At 46.5% G+C, this 25,871-nt stretch overlaps 3 protein-coding genes across 3 annotated transcripts; 1 reads left to right on the forward strand and 2 right to left on the reverse strand.

Annotated features, from left to right (window-relative positions):
* Positions 1–374: 374 nt before the first annotated feature.
* LOC311219716 (uncharacterized protein) lies at positions 375–1,319 on the forward strand (the record flags this gene model as incomplete). The annotated part of the gene is made up of 1 exon (XM_084302989.1): positions 375–1,319. One exon carries the CDS (start codon positions 375–377, stop codon positions 1,317–1,319), a length of 945 nt encoding a protein of 314 aa, XP_084159115.1.
* A 7,011-nt stretch (positions 1,320–8,330) lies between these two features.
* LOC311219721 (uncharacterized protein) lies at positions 8,331–8,882 on the reverse strand (the record flags this gene model as incomplete). Its single annotated transcript, XM_084302997.1, has 1 exon — positions 8,331–8,882. The coding sequence occupies one exon, from the start codon at positions 8,880–8,882 to the stop codon at positions 8,331–8,333; it is 552 nt and encodes a 183-aa protein (XP_084159123.1).
* A 6,483-nt stretch (positions 8,883–15,365) lies between these two features.
* On the reverse strand, positions 15,366–17,480 carry LOC311219949 (uncharacterized protein; the record flags this gene model as incomplete). Its single annotated transcript, XM_084303305.1, has 1 exon — positions 15,366–17,480. The coding sequence occupies one exon, from the start codon at positions 17,478–17,480 to the stop codon at positions 15,366–15,368; it is 2,115 nt and encodes a 704-aa protein (XP_084159431.1).
* Between the last annotated feature and the right edge of the window lie 8,391 nt (positions 17,481–25,871).

Raw genomic sequence — 25,871 nt, forward strand, 5'->3', positions numbered from 1 at the left:
AAGGGAGTTAACACATTGGGAAGGGCTAAGCAACAGGCGGAAGAGCTCTGAAATGTAAATCAGCTCCAAGTTCAAAGGAGTGACTCCATCTCTGTTAGACCTGACAGGGCTGTCCCACATTACAGAACAGAAAGGAGGAACAAGATAAGGTAGAGTCAGAGCAGGAGCTGAAAGACAGGATGAAAAAGAAACAGCAAATCATAATTCCTTCTGAGCCAGCCTGCATTGGGTAACTGAGGGCAAGCTAAGGGAACTTTACTCTTGCAGATGATTAATGTTTCTTATAATTGTTTCATCCCTATCCCATTGCAGTTCATTTAGCAGACACAGTAACAGTCTGACATTTCTTTCAGATAATCTTGTTTCCTGCAAAGATGTCTTCGAATCAGATGCAGTGCAAGCAGGAAATCACCCTCCCACCTGGCCTGAGCAAAACAATTCCAAAGCAAAGCCAAGAGCCAGTTCCATGCCCTGAGCAGGTCCCATGTCCACAGCAACAACCTGAAGTCCAAGTCCAAGACCCAACCCCAGTAGTTGTGGTACAGTGCCCAGAGAAAACAGAGCCGTCGCAAACACCCTTGGTGGAACCAGGCAAGGGAGAAGAACCAGTGGTCGTAATACCTGAGTATCCACCCCAGGAACAGCAGCAGCAGCAGCAAACCAAGCTACCACCAACTTTCCCTCCTGTATCACACCCTGAACCTATTTCATGCTCCCAGGAGAAATCAGAATGCAAAGAGATGCCAGAGCCCACCCTTGTTATCTGTCCTGAACCTGCACCATGTCCCCAGGAGAAACAGGAATGCAAAGAGATCCCCGTGCCAGTCCCTGTTCCAAGCCCTGACCCTGCACCATGTCCCCAGGAGAAGCAGGAGTGCAAGGAGATCCCTGTACCAATCCCCGTCCAATGCCCTGAACCTGCACCATGTCCCCAAGAGAAGCAGGAATGCAAGGAGATCCCTGTGCCTGTCCCTGACCCTGCACCATGTCCCCAGGAGAAGCAGGAGTGCAAGGAGATCCCAAAGCCTGTCCCTGTTCAAAGCTCTGACCCTGAACCATGTCCTCAGGTGAAGCAGGAGTGCAAAGAGATCCCAGTGCCCACCCCATGTCCCCAGGAGGAGCAGGAATACAAGGAGATCCAGGTGCCTGTCCCTGTTCAGTGCTCTGACCCTGAACCGTGTGCCCAGGAGAAGCAAGAGTGCAAGGAGATCCCGGTGCCGGCCCCTGAGCCGGAGCAGTCCTCCCTTCCTGAGAAGCACCCTCCCATCGAGCAGCAGCAGGTGAAGCAGCCCAACCAGTGGCCGCTGATGCAGAAGTAACTTGCAGCTGACAAGGGAAGCCCTGAAGAGAGAAACAGGATGTAAGACCTCCTCTCCCCGTGTCTCACAAAGGTCATTTTCCAACACCCTTTTCACCGCAGAATTTCTGTTAAGAAGCACGGCTCCCAACTCCCCCCACTAATGCTAGCGTTATCCCGTACTAACAGCCATACGCTAACCGACACGTCAGGACTGTCAATAGATAGGAAGGCTTCAAGTGGTGGTGTAGGCATGTGCACTCGACTTTCCAGCAACCTGAATCTCTGCCCTCTCCCAACCATTCATGGCTTTCAAACACCTGGAGAGAAATCGAAGAGCATGATGGCAGGCTGGAGCCATGGTTCATTAAGCTAAGTGTTTGAACTCAACCCAATGAGCCAGCTCATCCTGCAGACCTGCACACTGCCTCCTGGTTTTCATGTATCCCCCTCCCCCCCCCCCCCCCAACTCCCTGCATGCAAATGCCATCTCCCACCTTGCATTTAGGGCTTTTGCCTATTAATAATAGGATTTGAGTTTTCTGCAGAACCTGCCGCTAAGGGGTTCTGGTTGATGGCAAGAAGGTTTTCTGAATCATGAATCCACAGTGCTAAATATTTTATGCAATAAAAAAAAAAAAAAATAATAAATCCATTCAGCTAGAGGAAAGGAAAGATTTTTACAAAGGAGCCATCACCTCTTAATTATCTGCTTAGCTGAGCTGGTAGTCATCAGCGCTTTCCTGAGAGAGCTCACCTCTGATTTTCTAGGATGTGTAAAGAGCAGCTTGAGCTGAGAGTATTTATGGAAAAGATATAGATAATTAAATGCAACCCAGACATGTTTTGAAATAGTTTAACCTCATGCATGGCTTCCAGCTGTTAGACAGGATAAAGGAGGCGGCATACACGGTGCTGTCAGAATTACACCCTGGAACATATTTCACCACACAGTGCTGTTGCGTATGTGTTTGGTGCTTAACTCTAATTATTTTAGGCTGATATTGTATCCAGGTTTATTTCACTGTGAAAATCAACAATAAAAATTACTTTGAATACTGAATTGTGGAGACTTTCAATATCTTCTGCTTATGAAGAGGACAAGGAGTCTCAGATTGTAAATCGCTTACTTTTTAGGCTGAAAACCAGGCACGTTGGAACTCAGAAACTTGGGTGCTTGCAGAGGACCCTGGATCTTCTGTTCTTCTCCTCCAGGCACCTGCAAGAGCCCCCGGGCTGTACCAGCATGGGGATGGCTGATTGCACAGAAACACTAATTAATAGCACTGACAAAGCTCTCTGCAAGACACCCCATCCCAAAGCAGGACACAGAGCATCAGCTTATGCCCAGCTATCCCAGTGCTCAGTCTGCCCAACTTAAACACATTCACAGCCACTCCGTGACCTCCAGCAGGCAGAAGGCATGGGTGTACCTATCAGGAGGGTTGCAAGCACAGGCAGACAAGCTTTTCCCACACTTCAGATGAGCCAGGAGCAATGTGATCTCTCTAGTTTGGCCCTGTACTTTCTAGATGGGTTAGATACAGCCAACCTCATCATCTGATCACAGAATCACTCTGAGACACACAGCTTCTGGTTTGCAGAGCGGATTTGTGTCTGTCTGCAAGACACCACTATCACAGCATTCAACAGCTTCTGCCTTTATGATAATTTTCCTCCTCTGCCTTGCCATACAGCTGGCTGGAAATCAATTAGCTGAGCCAGTATTTCCTGCTGAGAAATGGCAACATTCAAAATCCCATTTCTGATTCTTTTAGAACTAAAAATATTCTTTCTAAGCAAGCGAAAGCTTCCTTTCAGTGTTAAGAACTTCCAAAGGTTGTTTTTCTCTCAGCAGTTATAGTATATCTGGGACTCAAATTCACAATTAATTGTTTTGATAGATTCACAGGAACGTACTTCAGAATGTTATACCTTGCAGAACACCAAGTTTCCTTAGTTTGCTCCAGTTCAGGGTGAAAAACACTTGCAAGATTTTATAATCCCTACATAAATATTCAATGCCTGAGAATGTAATTTCCTCCGTGGGAAATCTGGAAGGCAAATGTACATGGGCCCAAGTGTATGTAAGCCCTATATGTATGTGCATGCTTAAAGGTGATTCTTTGACTACTAAAAGAAATCAAAAGAGAATGAATGACACAAGTAAAGCACAAAAATATCAGGCAGGAAATAATGAGGTCAATTACAATTTTATTGCAGCATGTCCCGAATTAAAGATCAGAAGGAAATGCCCCCGTGACATTTTTATAGTAGAAGATGAATAAATCCAAGATAATGAATTGCATCTCTTTGTAACACGATTTCTGCCTACAAACAAAGAAGGTGTGTTGCAAATTCCCAGCTATTCTGGCAGAGCTAGCAGGCAGAGGGAGAGCTTGGAAAAATGCATTTGCCTCTTCCACAGCACTTCGTAACCACTGCTGTTAGTGCTACTTCTGCTTTGGGCATTGCTGCTGCTGCTGCTGCTGTGGGATGCTCTTCACAGGACACTTGGCTTGTCCTTTTGGAGGCTGGCATTGCTCCACACACTTTGGAGGACACTTTTCCTGGCATTTTGGAGGCATTTGCTGCTGCTGCTTCTGCTGGTGGGAAGACATTTTGGCTAAACCTGGAAGAAAACAAGGTGCCATTCCAGTTAAATCGAGCCCAACACGATTCTTCTTTCTTGATATTAAGGTTTCAGTCAGTTCTTTCGCTTTGGTATCAGGCTAACAATGAAAAGCCTTTAAAATCTAATTCTACCAGTAAAAAACACAATAGATAAATAAATAAACAAACAAATAAAAAAGTAACAACAGAAACAAACAAACAAACAAAAACTTGGAAATCACTTAGGATGCTGCTATTCACAGCAATTTTTTTTGGTGACTCCAGTTTGTTTTAGCTTCCCCACACTTCTTGTGTGATTTCTACGGTGCTCAGCCACTCTGCCGAGGCCTTGAGGCATAACTGTATATATGCATAAAAAAGGATAAGAGGCAAGCACTGCCCTAACAAAGTTTTGATCCCAACAGGCAAACAGTTACAGAATAAGAGGGAGAGAAATAATGAGAGGCTTTTTCCTTCTTTCCTTCTGCCCATTGTTTTCCGAATATTTCAAGTGACAGATTAAGAAGCAATGCAAATTGTAAGGAAAGCATGCTTAGATCATAAAGAACCTCAGAGCAATATTTAAAACTGCTGCAAGAGGAGAAAAAATACAGTGATATTTCAGTGTTGCAAATGTTCTTTGAAAGAGACAATAGCTTGATAGCAATCCTTTCTGGCTACAGCCATGTCTCTGCTAATACCATTGAGAGCCTTAGAGCAGGAGCCATGTCTCTGGCTGTAGGCACAGGTGAACGGTTCTCCTGCTGTGTGCTGCTACCATCTTGTACAAAAAAAAAGTGAAACTCAGAGCCCTGGAAATGCAGGAGGCTGTGGTGATCAGCACATGGCTACTCTACATATGCACAATGAGTTGGTGGATGCTATCCTTTGGTGTCTGATACAAAATACCTGATGGTTATCCAAAAGGATTCTTATCATCTGGAAAAAATGATGAGGGATAACACAGGCTTGCTGATTCAAAGAGTCAGCCAGCCACTGTGGAGCCTCAGACCATCTCAAAATAACATAATATGGTTTTCACCTTCATGGAGGCGAAATTGAAAGGGAGATGGGTGGGAGTTGCTACTAGAGAAACAAAGCGAAGAAAAATCATCCAGTTTCCCAATAACAGAGCACCAGAACCCCCAGTCTGTAGAGCAAACTGTGCTTGAAGGGACTCACCTAGTGTCTTCTGCTGTTGGAGGAAGGGAAGAAAGAGCCACCTGGTTTAAGGAGCCTCCCAACCAGGAGGCTTTTATACGCTTTCAGAAGTCAGCCCTGGGAGTTGATGACAACAGATTAATGTGATGACCAGAATCTTTCACAACCAGAACCTGCTCCACTAACACCTCCGTACTCCTGGACTTCAGTCAAGGTCTGTCAAAGATGCCTCCTCTTTTGGGTGCGGGGGATTTGTTGTTTTTAATGCAAGGCACACCCAGTCTGGTAATAACTGGCTAATTTATTATTAATTCATCTTGTCCCGACCCTGGGCAAAGATCCCACAGCAGAACTCAGTTTTCTGGGCCAGCTCAGATCCACTCTGGAGTTAGTAAGACATTTGCATACAGGTTAGGTGTCCCCCAGTAATTTTGTCTGTGATCACCGGGATAGATCTCTGGCTGGATGAGATATGTTGGAGCAAGGCACAGGAGACTTGTCCTTCCCAGCTCCCAGGAAGGGCAGCAGGCCTGCATTTGGAACACTCCGTGTTTTCAGCTCTTGCTTCTGTCCTTCTCCATTTTCCTTCCCCAAAAGAGGACTGAAACGTTCCATACTACTGAGAAATTGGAAAAGTTTCTCCGTATGTTTTCTTAGGATTTCCCTTAGTTTTTCACTGATGGAACTAAATTTTATTTACAAACACTGGGTTTGGCTTGCTGGGGTTGTGGCAGGATTTCTTTTTCTGGGGATGGATCTATGTTAGAGAAAAATGAGAGTCCTCTTGATTTTTATTTTTTTTTTCCCCCAGGAAGGAATAGAGAAATTGTTTCAACTGAAACATTGCCCTTAGCTCTAGTGGAAAAGGTAGTTCAACCTTCCTTGAGTATCCCTCAATGCTATGCCCTGTGGGGTCATATTCAGCCCCATGAATTACAGCCCAGTGTCCATTATAGTGGTGTGATATGCAAAGAGATGACGGACATGGCTTCCACTGGATGTAGGCGAGCAGCAGGTGCTAATGGAATATCCCACACCTTAATGTTGCCCATTCATTGCTGATTTACCAGGGGTCTTAATGATCGCGTGGTTAACATGGACCAAACATCATTAATTTTTGTAAATATATAGGAGAACCTTAGCAATGCTCAACATTAACCACAGGTGCATAGAAGAGCAATGTGTCAGGGCTTTTGCGACACATGTTCCTACAGGAACAGGAAACATGATGAGCACAGCCTAACAGGTCTCTTTGTCCACTTCCTCTAGGGTTTTTGGAGCAGCGTGCTCACATCTATCATTACTGCACCTGGTCCAGAGCTTGCAGCGGAGAGAGAAGAAAAGAGAGGAAATTTTAAATGACTAACATGTCTTATAGATCTGGATGAAGAAGACTGGACATCAATTATGGGTGACTAACCTGTGGGACAGATCTCCTTAGTAGCTGCATATGACTTCCTGACTAAGACATTTTCCATGCCTTAACCTGGGCACTTATGTGAAGTATGTGGCAGCAGCAAGCAGTCATTTGTGAGGTTGTGGATGGCAAAGTTCTGTGTTGAATCCCTAAAGGTTTGGGTTCAACAGTAGAGTTGGAGGTACATGTTCTTAGTCTCCCCTTCCCCTTTCTTGCTGTTAAATATCTGGTCCACCACTTTGAACTGAAGGCGTGTTGCAGTGTAGAATTTCTTTGCCTTAGTGAGATACAGTATTTTGTCTATCATTATTCCTTTTTGATGATATCACCTTTTGACGTTGACAGAAATAAGACAAAAAATAATCTACTGTCAAACCTGCACACAAGGTTTCATTAGATGCTGATTTGGTAACAGTGTTTACACACACCTAAATATAACTCTTTTCTTTTCTAGATTAGTCCTCCTCCACCCTTGACATAATGACACAGTAGGTGGGTAATAATTCTCTTCATCCCAGACATGGAAATTGTATGGCCATCATGGAGACAGAGGTAAGCAAGTCACATGCACGGTATGTAAGACAATGGGAGCGTTGTCTCTGAAACTCGACGTCTAAATGGGTACAACACCCATCCAAACAATGGGCCTCCTTAAGTTTCAGAATTGTGTCTCTAGATAAAGATGCATCTGTAAGTGAATTCAAATATTATTGTCCCCTGCCAGGTGTTAATGAACCTGAAATGCCAACTACTTTATCAGCTGGGGAGGTAACTTCCCCTCGTTGCAGATGGGGAATGGATAGATAACAATGGCAAGACTTGCCCAAAGCCACACAAAGTATCTACAGCAAACTTTGGACCAAAACTGCAAACTTGCAGGGCTAGGACCTGTTCCTGAACCACAAAAACATTCATCTCCTGGAGCCGAATCCCCTACTTTCTATCTTTAGTCAGCGAGGATCATGGGAAAGGTTCCCTGAAAATACCATTTTCATCTCCATCAGATTGATTTAAATAAATAATTAAAAACTCACCATTATGTTTCAATGATTTCTCTCTTGGGCTTGAGGTTTTCTTCCACTTAAATTTATGTTTTAGCAGTTCCTAAGATTTGGTCCCAAAATACAGAGACATAAAGATCAAAAAAAAAAAAAAAAAATTGTATCATTACTCTGAGGTAGAACAGAACTGTGATACCTGTCAGGAAAGTGTTCATCAGCTGATGTTTTGTTTATGGTATTAATATTGTCCAATGTTGTAATGCATGCTCTCTCTGTTCACAGCACTGCATTTTAGACACAAATCCTCTACAGCTGTACCAGCTTTTTAAAAGGAAAACTAAAGGAAGATGTTCTTGGGTCCGAAGACACAGGAATTGGGGGACAAAAGAAAGACAGAAGACACATTATGCCATCGATGATCAATTTTTATTGCTGCACATAGACATTGAAAGGCAAGAAGACATGCATTAAAAGACAAGATGAGAATTATAGAATGGAAGGGGAGACATCTTCCAACACCAACTTCTCATAGCACAGCCTCTGCAGAATATCTTCCCAAGATGCCCCGTGGTATAATAATGGTCAACTGCAGTTACCAAGAAAAAGGTGCTGAGTCAGAAGTAGCAGAAGTAGCATAGGAAGAAAAGGTCCAGGCTGGAAAAATTCAGAGAAATATTTTCCAAGTCAAAGAAAACATGGGATAACCATGTTGGGAGAGGTCTTGGTACGTCGCAGGTGGGTCTGTAATCTGTGTTTCATTCCATGGATGCTCATGAGCCCGTGGATATTGCAATGCACCAAAGTGTTGGGGGTGCTCGCAAGGCCCATTCAATTAAGGCAATTAGCACGGGTGAGAGCAGACAGTGCTGCATGGCTCCAGGCACACGGTCTCGCACGTATCACACTTCTTAGCGCACACCTCCACGCACGCCGGCGGGCAGGGCTCCACACACTTGGTGCAGCACTGGCTGATGCAGGGCTCCACGCACTGGGTGGTGCAGTGGGTCGGGCACTGGGTGGCACAGGGCTTTATGCAGGCATCGATGCATGTGGGGGGACAGACCTCGATGCACTGCGTGCTGCAGGGCTCCACGCACTGGGTGGTACACTGGGTGCTGCAGGGCTCCACGCACTGGGTGGTACACTGGGTGCTGCAGGGCTCCACGCACTGGGTGGTGCAGCATGTGGTACACTCGGAGGCACAGGGAGCCTGGCAGACATCCACACACTTAGGGGCACAGACCTCCACGCACTGCGTGGAGCATGGCTTCACACAGATGTTGCTGCAGGGCTCCGCGCACACCGTCTCGCAGGGCTCCACACACTGGTTGCATTTCTTCACGCAGAAGGGAGGGAACGTGCAGGGCTGCTTGCACTGCTCGTAGTAAGACATTCTTCTGGGGTGCTGGCAAAGCTGGAGGCAAAGACAAGAGACAGACAAGATCAGGACATTTGTCTTTTCTCTGTAAGCCACAATTCCCAACCTAAGCCCTTAAAACATACATAGCAGTTAGCTGGTGGATTCAGAAGGGGCCTATTAGGAAAAGTTGCATGTGTGAATGATTTCTGCATTCAAATACATACAACTAGCACTACCAGATTATTCCTTTCTTGGGAACCTGCAAGCATCAGTGTTAGACAAACTACAACCATAAACCCTTAACAGTTGCACACAGTTTAACTTTGAAGAAGCCATAATGTTAAAATAGTCTATTTCCTTATTTCTTTATTTAAGTTGTCAGATGTTCCAGAGCCCATCCTCTGTCCATCAATTTTTCAGTTCCTCAAACACACAACAGAACACATCCCCATTTGTGTAGACATTGAGCTGCTAATCCCAGAGGATAAATCCCAAAGACCACAAGTTCAGACGCTCTCCCTGCCGTATATCGTGGTTCATCATTGGAGTTGCATCAAAATTAATGGGCTTATCCCTTCATAAGGGAAGGGTTGGGCCAGAGGCTGCAGCTCCTATTTCTGATTCAATTCCTCATCCTGATTTCTCACAGATGCCTCCTGCAGTGCAGCCCTCAGGTGTCCTGCAGCTTCCTTCTTACTGACAGTGCTTCTTCCCATCCATCTCTTTTGAAGTCCCAGGTCTTACTCTGCAGCATCCAGTAATTTATATAATTTCCTGACTTAATGAGGTTTACATAAATTAATGAAGAGTGAATATGAAGGAGGATAAGAGACAGATAGTTTCCCAAGAGGTGACAGGACGTTTGCAAGCTACTTACAGAGGAACAAACTCTAAAAGAGTCCAACATTTCTTCCCCCCATCCCAAGACAAAATCCTGGAACAGGAACACTTGAAGCAAAGCTCTCCTGTGATAGCTAGTATATTCTTTTGACCAGAACAACCGAGTAACACAGTTATCATATTATTCCCTGATAAATCCAAGAAAGACTTACCAGTTCACCAACACAAGTGAGTGAGGGAGAAGTCAAATGAACTGATGTGGGCATCAAAATGCAAACCTTTTTATATGGCTTGCGTGGCGTCATCTCCGGAAACGAAGAAGCCCAGGGGTATGGACACCTGACCACTAACAACTTGAATAAGCTCCACCTATACATGCTTTACATATTTGTTTACAACATAATTTTTGATGGAAACCTTCTTCCAGGCAAGGCATGTGATTCTGAGCAAATTCTGTTTCCACCTAATACCCAAGTCTTGCAGTTCCCAATGGGAATGACACAGTAATCAAAAAATAATAATCAGATAGGTACAGCATTAATTGCTTTTCCAAAAAGATTTAGTATGCTTGGATATTTTAAACTCCTTATTTCCATAAATGTCTGAATGATACCTTAGTTGTATTTTCAATGAAGCAAGAACAGATGGCTATTATTAGTGAAGACAGGCAATTGATTTGATTCACTCTGAGAAATATTTTCTCCTAATTCTCATGCTAAGAGGGAGCTAATCCTACAGTGTGCCATCAATACTTCCACAGTATATTGAGGTTTCTGTTTCTCCAGGACCTTTTTAAACATTAAATACACCCAGCCCCTTCCTCTCCATACTGCTGCCCTATTAACAGCATTCGTGCTTGGCAATGCCAATGGGGACACAACTCCAGTCACCCTGAGGACCTCTTCAAGCCATTCGGGGCAAAACAGAGGGGCACACATTTTAAAGGCCTATTTTTCCATTGCTAGAGCAGTGTACATTTACTTCAGTTTAAGTGGAATTTAGGCCCAGAACTCCATGTTAGCTATTGAAGCATTTTCCTAGTTGTGATATGTCACTCAGCTTCACAGCACAGAAAATCTTTATTTCTCCAAGATATTCCAATCACAGAGGTGGAATGTGATCACTGGGCTACATTTGGGTGGCCAAATTCCCCAACTAGATCACTTACAAAAATGCTGAATGAGCAGAAAAAAACAGCAACAATCCATTCAGCATGAGCAGTGCATCCTGTTTATACTGGACATCAGGAGTTCTGCTGGAGAATGACAGGCATCGGCGCCGATTCCTTTCTAGTGTTTACATGGGAGAACTGGAGTTCCTGACCTAAACTCATGTGAGCAGATTTGCATTGCTCTTGGCATCTTCCTGGGAGCACCTCATGGTTTGTTCATTCTTTCCGCTCCTCCCTTCATTTGCAGCATAGACGTAGTGCATCATGTGCCTTTTTTCCCCCCCAGACTTGCACCAGCAGCTTTTGTAGATGACAGGAATAGGGACTTGTACAGTGGGTTTTGCTCATGTTGCATATCTGCCTCAGGGTGAGGAGGAAGAGCCATGACTGCAACAGATAGGCCCCAAAGATAATAAAACATACTGAGAGCAACCAGATGAGATTTATGTGTCTAGTATTTTGATGGATAAACATCTCCCCATCTCCTCCACCTAGCGCTAACCTTGCTGTGCAATACCAGCAATCGCCCTCCAGCTCCTCTAGGTCCCCTCACAGCAGCTACCACCATTGCTTATTCTGCTGGGGGGGCGTTTCTTGGCCTGGTTTGTACCGTTCACACTTTCCTGGGGCTCCAGGCTCATTTCTGAAACCAATGGTGATGACTGGTTCTACGTCTCCCTTTCTATAGTGTGTTATTGTGAACCCTATTGTTATATTTGATTAGCAAGAAATTGTAAAAACTTCCAGGAGAAATAGATATTTTAGGAGATATAAATTGATCTGCATTTGTAATATGTGGGAACACCAGAGGGATGGATTATTATTTTTAATTGACACTTATTTGTGGATCTCTATTATATTTATGAGCAATTTAGCTATTTGACTAGTCACATTAGGTTCAGTGAGTCAGGACTCCACAGTGACATCCGTTCACGGCCATCATCCTTTGGCAAAAGAACTGGAAAGAAATGATATTCCAAAGCTGCAGCTTCTGGGATCTACTTAATTAAATGGCAGACATTAAGCTCACTCGCAGAAGCAGAGGCTGGTGCAATGAGTAGCTATTTGATGAAAAGAGGACTGCAGAGAGCAACCTGAACAAGAGGCTCCTGGATCCCAGAAGGAGTCAGAGTGACACTTCTTCTACCCAGAGGTTTGGCTGGTGTTGCAGAAGAAGAGCCCCTTGGGCAAAGTACTCTGGTGTTCAGAAAAATGTTTATGAAGAAATCAGGAAAAAAAAAAAAAAAAAAAAAGGCACAGTCAATACACTTGGTTCCCAATAATCCTCGTATTTCACCATCAAGAGCTAACAAAGATGGTGGCACAACCAGACTGGAGCTCTCTTCCTATACCTATAAAAATTTTGCCTGCAGATGTGAAACACACCATGGTCACAGAGACATGATTATTAACATAAATACACAACTTCAGTATCTGTAGATGTCATAATTTTTGATGGAAACCTCCTAAACTGAAATTCTTCCCTGTGCAACTATTTCAGTATGCACTGCTTTGGGCTGTTAGCTGGATTTCTCCTAATATAGAATAACTATTTCAAAAACTCCTAAAGATGTCAGAAGTATGACACCTGTGGATTTCTTTGAATCCTTTGGTTTACCCAAAAACCTCCTAAGTAAGATTTGTTCCTCTGTTGCATCCAGCACCAGTTGGCATTGGGGATGTCATATGAGACCCTGTACTGGAAGAAGCTTTGTGTATGCGCAACATCCCGTATAGTACACTACCCACATTTGAGTGAACAAAGCATTTTCATGGAAACCAAAGATTCTTCCCCTATTCTCAACATGGCAATGCCTTCCCAGGACATTCCTGCACTTTGCTGCAATTAAATCTTAAAGTCCTTGGCGTCATTACACCTGACTTTCCCCTCTCATCATTCCCTACCACAACTGGGAACATTCACGGCACTGAGGGCAGCTTCCAGGGCGGGCCGGTCCCAGGTTGCCCGACCTTGCTCCAGCTTTGGAAATCCTCGCATAGCTGAGATGCCAGGAGTCTGAGTGCAGAATGCAATTAGCCTCACATGAAAACAAGTGGCTTGTCTAGTCCATGCCCTCCGGACTATTTGATCAAGTAATTAGATCATTACTTCTGGGGCTGAGAGGAACCCAAACACAGCACTATCCACCTCTTTTCCTGTTTACTCAGGAAGGTGAGTGCTCCATGAAGAATGACAAGTGAACATCTGAATGCAATTAAATCTGAAAAAGAGGAACTAGCTGCGGTTGAAAAAAAAATAACTCATCCATTTTATCTTTTGCCTTCTGACTATTGCAGGTATTTGCTCTGATTTCCCAACACTTTGGAATGGGAATCTGGATTTCTTTAGGACTTGTATTTTACTGAACAAAGCAGTGTCCTGATCTCTGAGGAATACATGATAGAGCTCAAAGCATGTTGCCTGAGAGCAAAAACTGCAGGTCTGCTGTACTTGATCATGCTGAACTTCACTTTTCTCCCAAACATTTATGAGAGTTTCATAGATGTAGTGTAAATTTTCAGTGGTTCAGGAAAAGGGGTCTCTGTTCCTCTTCCTATGGCATAAACCTGTGATGCCCACCTAGCAATGACGTGTCTGCTCTCTGCTGCAAAGGCCCCATCCTTTTAAAACACTGAGTTTCCAAGTTCATATGTAGTATTAAAGATAATGCAAGATTCAGGCCATCAGAAGGATGCCTTAGAGAAAGATTTTAAGGAATAATCTTTTCTGAATGTTATTTTTTTCCATCTACAGTTTCTTATTTCCCAGAAGAGTGTTCCATTGGATTTGGGAGCAGGGGCAAAAGTAATCATTGCTTGCACAGAACATTTAAGTGAGTTTTAGAGAAGCCTTGGAGTCAAACCAGACCTCCACAGAGGGGTGATTAGGAAGCCTCAATTGCTTTGGTGTTTCTGTTGGGTAGCATTTGTGCTGAGGCAATGCCTTAGCCCTTGGCAAGGACCCTGCACCCACAAGTGCTGCACAACCAGCAGGGAGAGCTGGGCTCCGCCACGACCCACCGGGAGGGGAGGATGGAAACAGGAGAGCCACGAGGGTGGGGTGATTTGCGCGAGGCCGGATCTCCCCAGCCGCGTGCAATGCCACGTCTGCCAGGTATGAGTTATCACATCCCACTATTGGTCCAACTCCTCTACTAGAAAAAGAGAGACGGTGATAATTGCAGGTTAGTCACCAGCCTCGTGCCTCTGGGGCATCTTTAAAAACAAGGCAGTGGGTGCTTGCAGACGGAGATGTGCCCACGTTGCTGCTTCAGCAGCTGGGCCGGCTGCCCCACGCCTGCCTCCCCAACTCTCCTCCCTTCAGCAGCTGCTGCTGGCTCTGAGCCCACCCTGCACCATCTCCACTCAGGGAACCCACAGAGCACAACCGTGGCATGCAGAACAACACAACTTTGAGTCCTTGGGGATGTTGCTCATTCCTGGAGGAGAGCTCTGCCAGCAAATACTGTGCTAAGGAGGAAGCACTCAGATCCTTGTCAATAAATGTTCATGGAGGGCTACTAAAATTGTCCAAGATACCCTGCTAATACTGCTATCCTTTCTGCAGAATTCAGTGGTGAGAAAATCCATGTTGCTCTCCCCAGCTGATGAGACTTGCCCAATTGCCACCAGAGACAAGGAAGTGCAAGTTGATTGCAAAAGGCTGAGATAGGACCTCCTGCGCACAGGTGGCAATGTCACAAGGCACAAGCAGTCTCCCAACCCTGCTTGTCTTCCCTTCATTAGTGGCTCGTTTACCCATTGCTAGTAAGGGAATGTTTTCTTTCTGCCTGTGGGACGCAAACACAGCAGGCCCTAAGCTCCTCCAGCTTCAGGAGCACTTCAGCTGCATTTTCAATGTCTTTCAGAACCATGGCAGAGCTGTGTTTCTTCGACACATACAACAAACACCCCCTTTCCCAGGCATCATATGGGGAACCCTTGTTATTGCCTTAGACCTTGCCATGTGTTCTAACATTAGCTGTCACTCTGCAGAGATCAGACATTTAGGAAGAAATTAAAAGGAGGAAGTGTGAGTCTGGGGGTGTGCAAAATGGAAGGAAAACTTGCAGACAGCTGTTGCCAAGATTAAATGTTTTTATTGCTTCATACAAGAAAAGGAGAAGATGGTGAGGAAGAACAAACAGGGAAATTCCTCCATCCACATCAGTGCAGAAAAGAATTACAGAATCCCTCTCCCAGGCAATAATCCTGGGGGCACAAAATCAAGTGGTTCTGTGTTACAAGGAAAGGCATTGTGCTTTAGATAAATACATTAGAAACGATGCAGAATGCAAGGAAAACCATGTGTGGGTCTACCCTTCCTAGGGGAGGAAGGGCAGAAGGGAAGCCGAAAGGTGAGGAAGACGTCGACGGGTTCAGGGGTCTGCAAACCATTTTCATTCCATAGCTGTTGGGGAAACCACAGAGCAGAGGAACCTCAGAGGGGTCACCTGGTGGCTCCCACTGCAGGAGCCCCCTGCACACAGCTGCTCAGGGAGCCCTCACTTACGCAAACAGATATCGGCACAGCTGATGGAGTACTGCTGGCCGCAGACACTGGCACACAGGGGGATGGGCTGCTTAAAGCAGGGTGCGCAGCAGGGATCCACACACGTGGTGGTGCATCTGGTCACATCCCCACAGCAGGGATCTACACATCTGGTGGTGCACTTGGTAACTTCCTCGCAGCAGGGATCCACACATGTGGTGGTGCACTTGGTCACTTCCTTGCAGCACGGATCCACACACGTGGTGGTACACTTGGTCACTTCCTCACAGCAGGGATCTACACATCTGGTAGTGCATCTGGTCACACCTCCAAAGCAGGGATCCACACACGTGGTGGTGCACTTGGTCACTTCCTTGCAGCACGGATCCACACACGTGGTGGTGCACTTGGTCACCTCCTCACAGCAGGGATCTACACATCTGGTGGTGCATCTGGTCACACCTCCACAGCAGGGATCCACACACCTGGTGGTGCACTTGGTATACCTGCCATAACATGGGTCCACGCATGTGGTGGTACACTTGGTCACAGGTCTGCAGCAGGGATCCACACACCTGGTGGTACACTTGGTCACTTCCTCACAGCAGGGATCTACACATCTGGTGGTACACTTTGTCACTTCCTTGCAGCAGGGATCCACACATCTGGTGGTGCACTTGGTTACTTCCTCACAGCACGGATCCACACATCTAGTGGTACACTTGGTCACCTCCTTGCAGCATGGGTCCACACATCTGGTGGTGCATCTGGTCACACCTCCACAGCAGGGATCCACACACCTGGTGGTGCACTTGGTATACCTGCCATAACATGGGTCCACACATGTGGTGGTACACTTGGTCACAGGTCTGCAGCAGGGATCCACACACCTGGTGGTACACTTGGTCACTTCCTCACAGCAGGGATCTACACATCTGGTGGTACACTTTGTCACTTCCTTGCAGCAGGGATCCACACATCTGGTGGTGCACTTGGTTACTTCCTCACAGCACGGATCCACACATCTAGTGGTACACTTGGTCACTTCCTTGCAGCATGGGTCCACACATCTGGTGGTGCATCTGGTCACACCTCCACAGCAGGGATCCACACACCTGGTGGTGCACTTGGTATACCTGCCATAACATGGGTCCACGCATGTGGTGGTACACTTGGTCACAGGTCTGCAGCAGGGATCTACACACCTGGTGGTACACTTGGTCACTTCCTCACAGCAGGGATCCACACACCTGGTGGTACACTTCGTCACTTCCTTGCAGCAGGGATCCACACATCTGGTGGTGCACTTGGTCACTTCCTCGCAGCATGGATCCACACATCTAGTGGTACACTTGGTCACTTCCTTGCAGCAGGGATCCACACATCTGGTGGTGCACTTGGTTACTTCCTCACAGCACGGATCCACACATCTAGTGGTACATTTGGTCACTTCCTTGCAGCATGGATCCACACATCTGGTGGTGCACTTGGTTACTTCCTCACAGCAGGGATCTACACATCTAGTGGTACATTTGGTCACTTCCTTGCAGCACGGATCCACACATCTGGTGGTGCACTTGGTTACTTCCTCACAGCAGGGATCTACACACGTGGTGGTGCACTTGGTCACTTCCTTGCAGCACGGATCCACACATGTGGTGGTGCACTTCGTTACCTCCTCACAGCAGGGATCTACACATCTGGTGGTGCACTTGGTCACATCCTGACAGCATGGATCTACACATGTGGTGGTGCACTTGGTCACATCCTGACAGCAGGGATCCACACATGTGGTGGTGCACTTGGTCACGTCCTGACAGCAGGGATCCACACACCTGGTAGTGCACCTGTTCTGGTCCTGGCAGCAGGGATCCACACACGTTGGGATTCCGAACCAGCACGGATCCAGGGCAATCTGTCTCCTGCCAAGATTAGACAGGTTTATGTACGTGGTGGTGCCCCGAGGAACCCTGGCATAGTAGCAGGGATCCGTGCAGGGGGGCAAGCGCTCGATGTTACAGACGGTACTGGCAGGACCAACGCTTCTATTCACGGGCAAGTTCCTCAAGAAGACGATGTGAGGAGGGAGGCAGGGCTGTCTGCGCTGGCAGTCATTTTGGCAAAGCATCTTTGAGGGAGGGAGAATGTCTGAAAGAGGGAGAGGAATACACTGTGTGGAAAACAGAGGCATTCAGCTTTCCCAAGGCTATTTCACAGACTGAGTTAATCCGCACTTTTTCCGGTGGAACTCTGAGCCACATACTGGGGAAACAAACTGAAACCCAAGCAGGGCACTAACTCCACATGAAAGCATTTCAGGTTGTAGCCACCAGCTGTACGTATGCTGCAAACAACTTCTCAAAACAGGAGCAAGAAGCGGTGTCACTCAGTCTTTGGTAGATTACATGACGGGGTCTGATGGTGCGACAGCCTCCACCTTCCCAGGGCTCCCCTCAGTTTGGGATTACCTCTCTGCCACTACCTCTTGGTATCCGCCCAAGAGGGATACTTCCAGCCTCTGAAGGCTCCCTGTCCACACACAGGCTGGAAGCCGAACGGCGAGGCCCCATGCTGGGAGCCTCCCCCCGGGACAGGGCCTGGCCTTCATGGGCCGCGGCTTCTCCGGCTCTCCCACAGAGCTCCTCGCAGATCTCCCCACCCAGACACCCTTCCAGGCGCCGCTTACCCCTGCAGCCTGCCAGGCTCCACTTCTTATCTTCCCTCCCACTTTTTTGCCTTTGAAGTCCTTGCCTTGCCTTTTGATCTCTCTCAAACCCAACAATTTCCTGGTTAAAACCGGGCAACAGTGTCACTGGGGAAGGAGAGAGGCTGGGCCACTCTCACCTACCCTGAGACGCACCTCGATGGAAAGCACACAGCAATTGCAAAACATAAAGCAAATAGAGGTTGGAGGAAGACAGAATGACCAGTCACCCTTAACTTAGCTGCTTGATAAGTACCACATACAAATCTCGCTAAGCAGAAGTACTTGTAAGTCTTCTAGCTTGCTTCTGCAGATAATATTTAAAATTAAATAACCCCAGCCTTTACATTACTTCCCAGTCAGCCAAGAGAGACTTACCCAATTCACCACCGGGAACTAGCATACGAAACCAAAATGGTTTGAGAAACCCCACAATATGAACCCTTTTATACGATTTCAGTGTCCGTGTCCCCGGAAGTGAGACACCTCAGGGGTATGGAAATAAAATTTGTAATAATCCAGACTTGCTCCACCTCCAATCCTTAAATTACCTGCTTACATTATAATTTTTAATGAAACCTCTCCATTGAGGTGGTACATGCAACCTATGACATCTGCCTGCAAGCCTGAATTCCTCATCTACGTATTTCGTATGGGGGGTGGGGAGCAATGAACAGATGATACAGCATGGAAACAATCCCCTTGGGATTAAATTGATCTTTCAATAAAAATTAATTTAGTACATTTTCTTGCACCTTCTGCTGTGACACTCCGACCTGTATGTGGGATAGGACTCGGAACAACTTCTTTCTGCTCTAGTGTGTCAGTTTCCATGCTCTTCCTCGTATACACTATCCGTCCCAACAAAAAATATATTATTTTTTACAAAAATTATGTATTCCAGGTAACCTGGCCAGTATTTCCTTTGTTGCCACATGCAAGCATTCTCTCCCAACCTGTCTCAGGGTGCCTCTGAGAAGAGCCTGTCTTCAACATTAATACCCTATGGATAGCTGCAGGGAGCACAAGGATCTCCCCTAAGCCTCTTCCTCCCCAGGCTGAGCAGGTCCTTTGGCCTGCTCCCCACCCACCACCTGCTCCAGCCCCTGGACACCTTGGGGGTCCCTGCTGGACTTGCTCCAGTTTGTTGAAGGCTTTCTTGCACTGTGGGCCCCAAACTGGAGCACAGACATGTCTCAGGAGGGGAGCACTCAGACCCTGCACCTAAGCGTGAGCTCCAAAAAGAGCAGCAGAGCAATGGGAGGATCCATATTTTCTGGGTGGCTCCATAACATCAGTGCTCCTCAATCAAACTCAGTATTCTAGCAAAAAAAAAAAAAAATATATATATATATATGCATATATATATACACACATATATATGTAGTCCCAAAGCTGGGGAAAAGACAAGGAAACCTTGAAGAAAACAGGGAGGCCTGTAGCTTGTGTAGTGTATAGTCTTTTTGTAGCTTGTGTAGTCTTTTAGCCGAGAAAATAAGGAAAGAATTAAATTAATTATTTAATTAAAAGACCTTTGTGTGGATTCTGATTCTGTGGGCACTGCACACCGGCCATGAACCTACAGACAACATACATACATATATATATATATATATCCAGTATTCCAACATAAATTTGTTATGATTTTGGCAGCAAGGCAGCTAGGGAAGACTTCACTGTGCTAAGACCTTTAATCACTGTGGTAGGGCCCCTGTTTGATTTGTTGTGCTCACAATGTGGGCTAAAATGAGACCAAGATGCACCTTTCACAAGATAGCAAACAGTGTGTAACTGCAGCAGCATGGAACTGCATGGTCCTGCCTGCCACAATTGTGGTCAAGTAACAAAGTTCTCATTTGAAATCCCCTCACTATAAGAGAGAAGGGAGATCCAATGAGTTCTTTGCATCTGAGGCACCAAAGAGGCTGAGACTTCCTTCTCTGCTTGCTTCGAACTAGCCCTAAGTCACTCGGTGACACAAACATCGAACCAGTATTACCTGCGTGCAGAGACGAGCTCATACATCATCCAGAGACAAATGTGCATGCTTGTGTCTGCGCTCTGACCTCCCTCTAAGTGTGTGGTATACATTCTGCTGAGCGTGGTGATGCCCCACATAGTGGCTTTTGGTTATTTGAATAGAAAGAAATAAATTCAGGATGCGTGACCACTTGGGTTGCCAATGTTCTTCCGACCACAGCAATTTGAGTAAATCCTTGGCGTAATTCAGCTGCCTTTGGTAAACCAGCGGGCTGAAGGGGAAAGCGTGGTGGTCAATCCTCTTGTCAGCCCTCTGCTCTTCAGGGGTGCAACCGTGCAGGGATAAAGGCAAAAACCTGGTGAAGGAATATTGTTTTGTTACCTGAGTCAGAGTTCTAGGAGAAAATGCAAAACATCACGAGACCGGCGATGATATAAGAGTTTCCAGAAGCACACCAGGACCCTACAACTAGTAGTGCCACATACAAACAGGACAGGGGCAGTGACAGAAGCAGGTCAGATGTGGCTAAAAGTAAAGGAATCTCCCACATCCCACATCCCACCCAGTCTCTAATGGCCCTCAATGATGTGTTGGGCTGGAGGATGTTTTACCGTCACAGAAAAACTGCCCATGACTGGCTGACTATTTGACAGCAAGCCCTGAATCCATTCATTTCCCAAATTCTTCTCTGACGTCAGCCCTGCTGGAAGGACACGTGAATTTGCAAGCTATCTGGGCTCACTCGAGGTTATGCGGCAGCCACGGAAATAGATGGTTTCCATTAAAAATAATTAGGCAGGGCAGAGGCGGAGCAGGTCCATGTTAGCAAAGGGTTGCTTGTCTGTGTGCCTGAGGCACCTCATCTCCGGAGGCCAGGCTCTTGAATATACAAGGCAGATCCCAGGTTAAAGTTGCTGGGTTTGCTTGCTGGCTTTATTTGCTGATACTGAGCAGGGTAAGTATCTTCAAGATTTACGGATCTAAGCCTACTACTGGCGTGAAACTTCTGCTGAGATAGATTACTGCTACCCACTGTGTAAGGAAAATTGTTTATTAACTCTCACATCTCATTGGTGATAAGAGTTTGAAAGAGTAATAATCTTCTCCCTTCATGCTTGCTTTGCTGTAACTCCCATGGATGCTCTGCAAAATGATTTCTGGCGTCCCAGCACTGGATTTAGAGGACTAACACACCATCCTGCTCGCCAAGGAGACGAAACTGCTGTGCATGTGGCTGTCATCTAAGCGGTGAAGTGACTACAGCATCGGTACGGCAGCGGCCAAGGTAAGAGCACCTGGCCCCACAGTAGGCAGCACGTCCTGGCTTTTTCCTGTTGAGCCTGTTGCTGCCTTTAGCAATGGCAAAGATAGGATGGTGACAGCTGCTCCTCTTGCAGCAGCTGCAAGATGGGTGTTCTGCAAGGGCAAATAAGGCAATTAGAAAATACCTGCAAAAGAGAGGAGAATACCTTGAAGTTTACAGCTCTGCTGAAAATGTTAATGAAATCCATCGCTATCTGTGCAAGGACATACTGCTAGGGTGGAATTGTTTGGCTGAAAGCCAATTTTAAATAGAAAAGTTGAGTTTCGATGTTGATAAAGAAAAACAGCATGACCAAAGTTCTCTTTGTAAGGAATGGTTGTAGAATTTGAAATAACAAACAGCCAGCTTTCTCTCTATTCCTTATGTCATGCCCAATTGTGGCATGAGCAGCAAGTACCTTGCTGAAGAATTCACCAACCAAGAAAGCAAACAGTCTGAAGTTTTGTGTTACTGGACACCAGATTGATCTGTTTTCTTTCAGGCTTGCCCACAGTGGTGAAAGATGTCTCACCCTCCTGCCTGCATGGGGGCAGCTGCGCTCACTGCCGCATGCCCACCGTGCTGTGCCGCAGTGGACCAAGACACCCGCCCCGAACAGGATGTGCATCCCTGTCCGGAGCAGACTTCTGAGGTGGATCCCTGCCAATGCCAGGGTGCAGCCCCATGCCTGGATGTGTGCCTTCAGCTGAGTCCTGCCTGTGCACCTCCAGCTGTTCCTATGCCTGGGGACGCCTGCTGCCCTGAGCTGACACCTGCCTGCAACTCTTGCACATCTCCGTGTGTCACCACCTGCGTGTGTCCAGCGGTTGTCCCCTGTGACCTCCAACAAAGCCAGGGAGGGACCAGCTTCCCAGTGAAGCCCACAACCTTGCCAATAGAACCCTGCAGTCCTGAGATCGTGGGGACATGTGGGAAGACTTTCCCTCACCATCACCCCGTGTCACTGATGGAACCCTGCACCATCGAAGTGCTTGAGACCTGCATGGAGACCTTCCCCAGCAGTTGCACGGCCTTGCCGGTGGAGCCCTGCTGTGCTGAGGCTGTGATCAGCGGTGATCCTTGCCCCGATCAGTGCCTGGTTACACACGTGGATCCCTGTACGCCTCTAACCGTGGTTTGTGCAGAGCCATGTGTGCCCCAGAGCACTGCGGGACCCTGCGCACCCCAGAGCACTGGGGAGCCCGCAGCCACCGACTCCACCAAGTGCACAAGCAAAGCTGCTGGAGCCTGCCCGTCCCCACGAGCACCTTTCCGCCTCAACACCCGCACCGCAGCCATCGTGGAGCGGTGCCTGTCCCGGTGTCAGAACTGGCTGCGAGGCAAGAACTGAGCGGCAGCAGCAGGCACACCAGACAGGAAAGGATCCACTGCATCAATGAGACCTCTGCTGGTGAGTCTCTCAGTTTCTTGTGTATCAACAGGAGAGAAAATTGCTTCACGTTAAATAAAAAATACTTTTCAATCAGCTGATAATTACAGCCCTTATTTTTATTGCCTAATATTAACTGCAATAATAATGGCAAAAGTGCAATGCACATATTAATTGCATTCACAGAGACCCGTTTCATCATCTTCAACCTTTTTACTTCCCACATATAAATAACTACTTTCACAATCTGCCTTAAATTCAGTTAGGATTTTGCCTTTGGGTTTTCTATCTTCTTTTTTAATGGTCTCTTAGATTGAAATTGTTATGAGAATATTGAGAAAAGTAGCTCAAAGGCATGATTTTAACATAGCTCGAGAAAGGTCTTTTAAGGAGATATAAAATGACAGAAGGTATTTCAGGTGAAGAGCAAATGCTGAATAGGAAGAACTTGCAGAAAACGCCAGGCAAAGAATAATGCTGAGAAATGCAAGTTCCGTTGCACAACGTCCAGTTAAGACTGAGTAAAATGCTGCGTAATTAAAAGTTCCCCCACACGTAATATTCCCCAGAAATTGAGCTATATATCTAAATACTAGCAGCAGCCTGATGCAGTAGATGGATAAAGCCTTAAAAAATGAGTAATAGAAAGGCCAGGGGGAGAAGGATCTGCCAGTCATCCTGCAGCTGTCCGCCGTGCAGATGGGGTACCACAGTCTGATGTCTCTTGCAGCCCCCTTCTGCTTGGCGCTGGCACCCTGGGCTCTCCATGCTCCCAGGGGCACTCGCTTGCGGGCTTCTGTTTGCTGGCACGGCTGCTTGCTGCAATCAAGCCCACTCCCGGCTCAGGGCAGCCTGGAAACATGATGGGAACCAGCTCAGGCATCCAAAACAGCTGCTCGATGAAAGCCGGTTTTATTGGATTATGGCTGGGTCTTTAATGTCTTCTGTTAGGAAGGATTTTTCTGTCTCCATATGCACATCAAATAAAACATCCCTACGTGTTAGTGTGCTGCGTGCATTTGCAAAGAGATTAAATGAGTTCCTTATATTGTAGCAATAATTGCAGCTTACTGGATTGAGGGAATAAATTTTCATGAATCTGAAAAGTTTGTCAGCTATTTCCTCACCCACCCCATCTCCCTCCCAGTAAATAAATCAACAGATTTCATTCTCAAGACACCGTGTCAGATTATCGTGCCTGGAACTATATGTATTACCCATTATGTTGTAATACAATTCTTTTACGAGTTAGATTAGATCTGCAGTATCAGACTTTGGAAGCAATTATAAATCAAACATTAGTGAAGATAGCCTATAGTAATGTAAAAATAACTAGGATGAACCAGAGGAATACTGTTTACTGTAGTCCCAAATGTGCACTTGCAAAGTCAGATAAGCTCAGCTCATTGTTACAAGATAGATATTCCTTTGACACGGTATTACTAAGCTGTCCTTTACAAATTGTTGTGCTCTCCAACATGATCTCAATTACCAAAATAACTTCTCATTACACACTCTCATCGTCCTGGTTGGCACTTCTTGTCACAACCCCAGCATTTATGGCTATGCCAACAGAGCCTGCGTTGTGCCGGCGGGTTTGACATGCAAACACCCATCCTCTGACGCTCAGAGCTTGCTGGCATCATTCTGGGTGCTTCTGAGCACAAAACAATGACAACAAAACAAAATCTGGAGGCAGAGCCTTTGCTTTCAGGAAGCTGGAGGTGTTCATCAAGACAAGCAAAGATTTCTTTAGCTCTTCAATGGGTGAGACCACCCAGGGCCACAGGTATCGATGGTTTGTCATGAAAACTAAGCCTGAAAAAAAAAAAATCTCTTTTTTTGCTGTGCATGACAGTTGTAACTTCAGTGAATATTTATTCATTCAAACAATCTGTGGCAGAGGGAGGCTTTGAGCCTGGGCTGCAGTGCTGATGGCAAAGCAAGAAATCAAGAAGAGGACCAGACCCAGCTAGATCCTTTCACTGGTCCATGTTTTCTGGGGATGTGCTGCGTTTGCATCTCAGCACTCATGAACAGCCCTTTCATTGCCTTTCCCAGCTCTCTGTTCCTTTAGCAGTTCTCATGTTCCCTTCGCCATGATCTCCTCCCCTGACTCGTCTGTCATTATTCTGCCTCGTGACAGCTCATCATCATCAGGGTGGAGTGTAATTGGGACAGCTGGAAAAGAGGCATTAGGTGTGATTGTGGCATTCCGAACATATCAGCTAGTCATTTATCACTTCCCTGCAGAGAGGAAGGAAAAGACAAAATGCCAGCCAGCCTGGCTTTGGCCGAACTTTGTTTGCAAACCCCAGGCAAAGGCCTCATTTCTCAGGCACAGCCAGTGCTGCTGAGAGCTGGCATACAGACCTCTCAGCTGCTCTCATTTTCACAGGGTGGGAGCTCAGCACTCTCGGGACATCTCTTAAATCCCATTTCCCAAAGCATCCAACAGACAACAAAGAAACCTGGCACCAAAGCCAGCACCCATAGCTGCCCTAAGAAACCTCTGGCGGATGCACTGCTGTCAGGGAGCACAAGCCACTTGGTGGCAAGCTCCAACATCCTTCTCTTGGCCTTTCAGAGGGCAAATGTTGTTAATTCCCCAAATCAGCTTCAGCCTGTGGGAACAGCAAGTATGAGCTGGGCTGCTACAAGTCTTCCCTGCCCACGATTCTCAAGCCAGAGGCAGGAGCATCACTGTAATGCCAGCTCTGCTGTCCCCAAGGCTGGTACTGCATATCCCATGGAGCCAGGTGAGTCATTCGAGGAAGCCGATCCTTCAGAGCCCGTCAGCTGCTGCACGTCTGCACCTGAGTGGTGCCAGCCTGGAGTCCTCATTCCCCTGGCCTGAGTCACCAGCTCCAGAGGGGCTTCCAGGCACAGGGAGACCAGGAAGCACAGCTACAAGGAGCACCTCTCACCCGCTGCTGAAAGCAGAGAGCTCAGCACCCCGTTGGCATTCTTGGGAACCTCTTCACAGCACACCGAAGCTGCACAAAGTAAAACATTTAACACAGATAGCATTCAGCCACCATCAGATTGGATCTGGATTCACTTTTTTTTTTTTTTTTTTTTTTTTTATATATATATCCCATTTTTCCCCTCTGGTTTTCAGGCTTCAGCTCAGCATCTCGG

Source organism: Netta rufina (genome assembly GCF_964035555.1).
Source record: "Netta rufina genome assembly, chromosome: 29".
Classification (NCBI taxonomy): domain Eukaryota; kingdom Metazoa; phylum Chordata; class Aves; order Anseriformes; family Anatidae; genus Netta; species Netta rufina.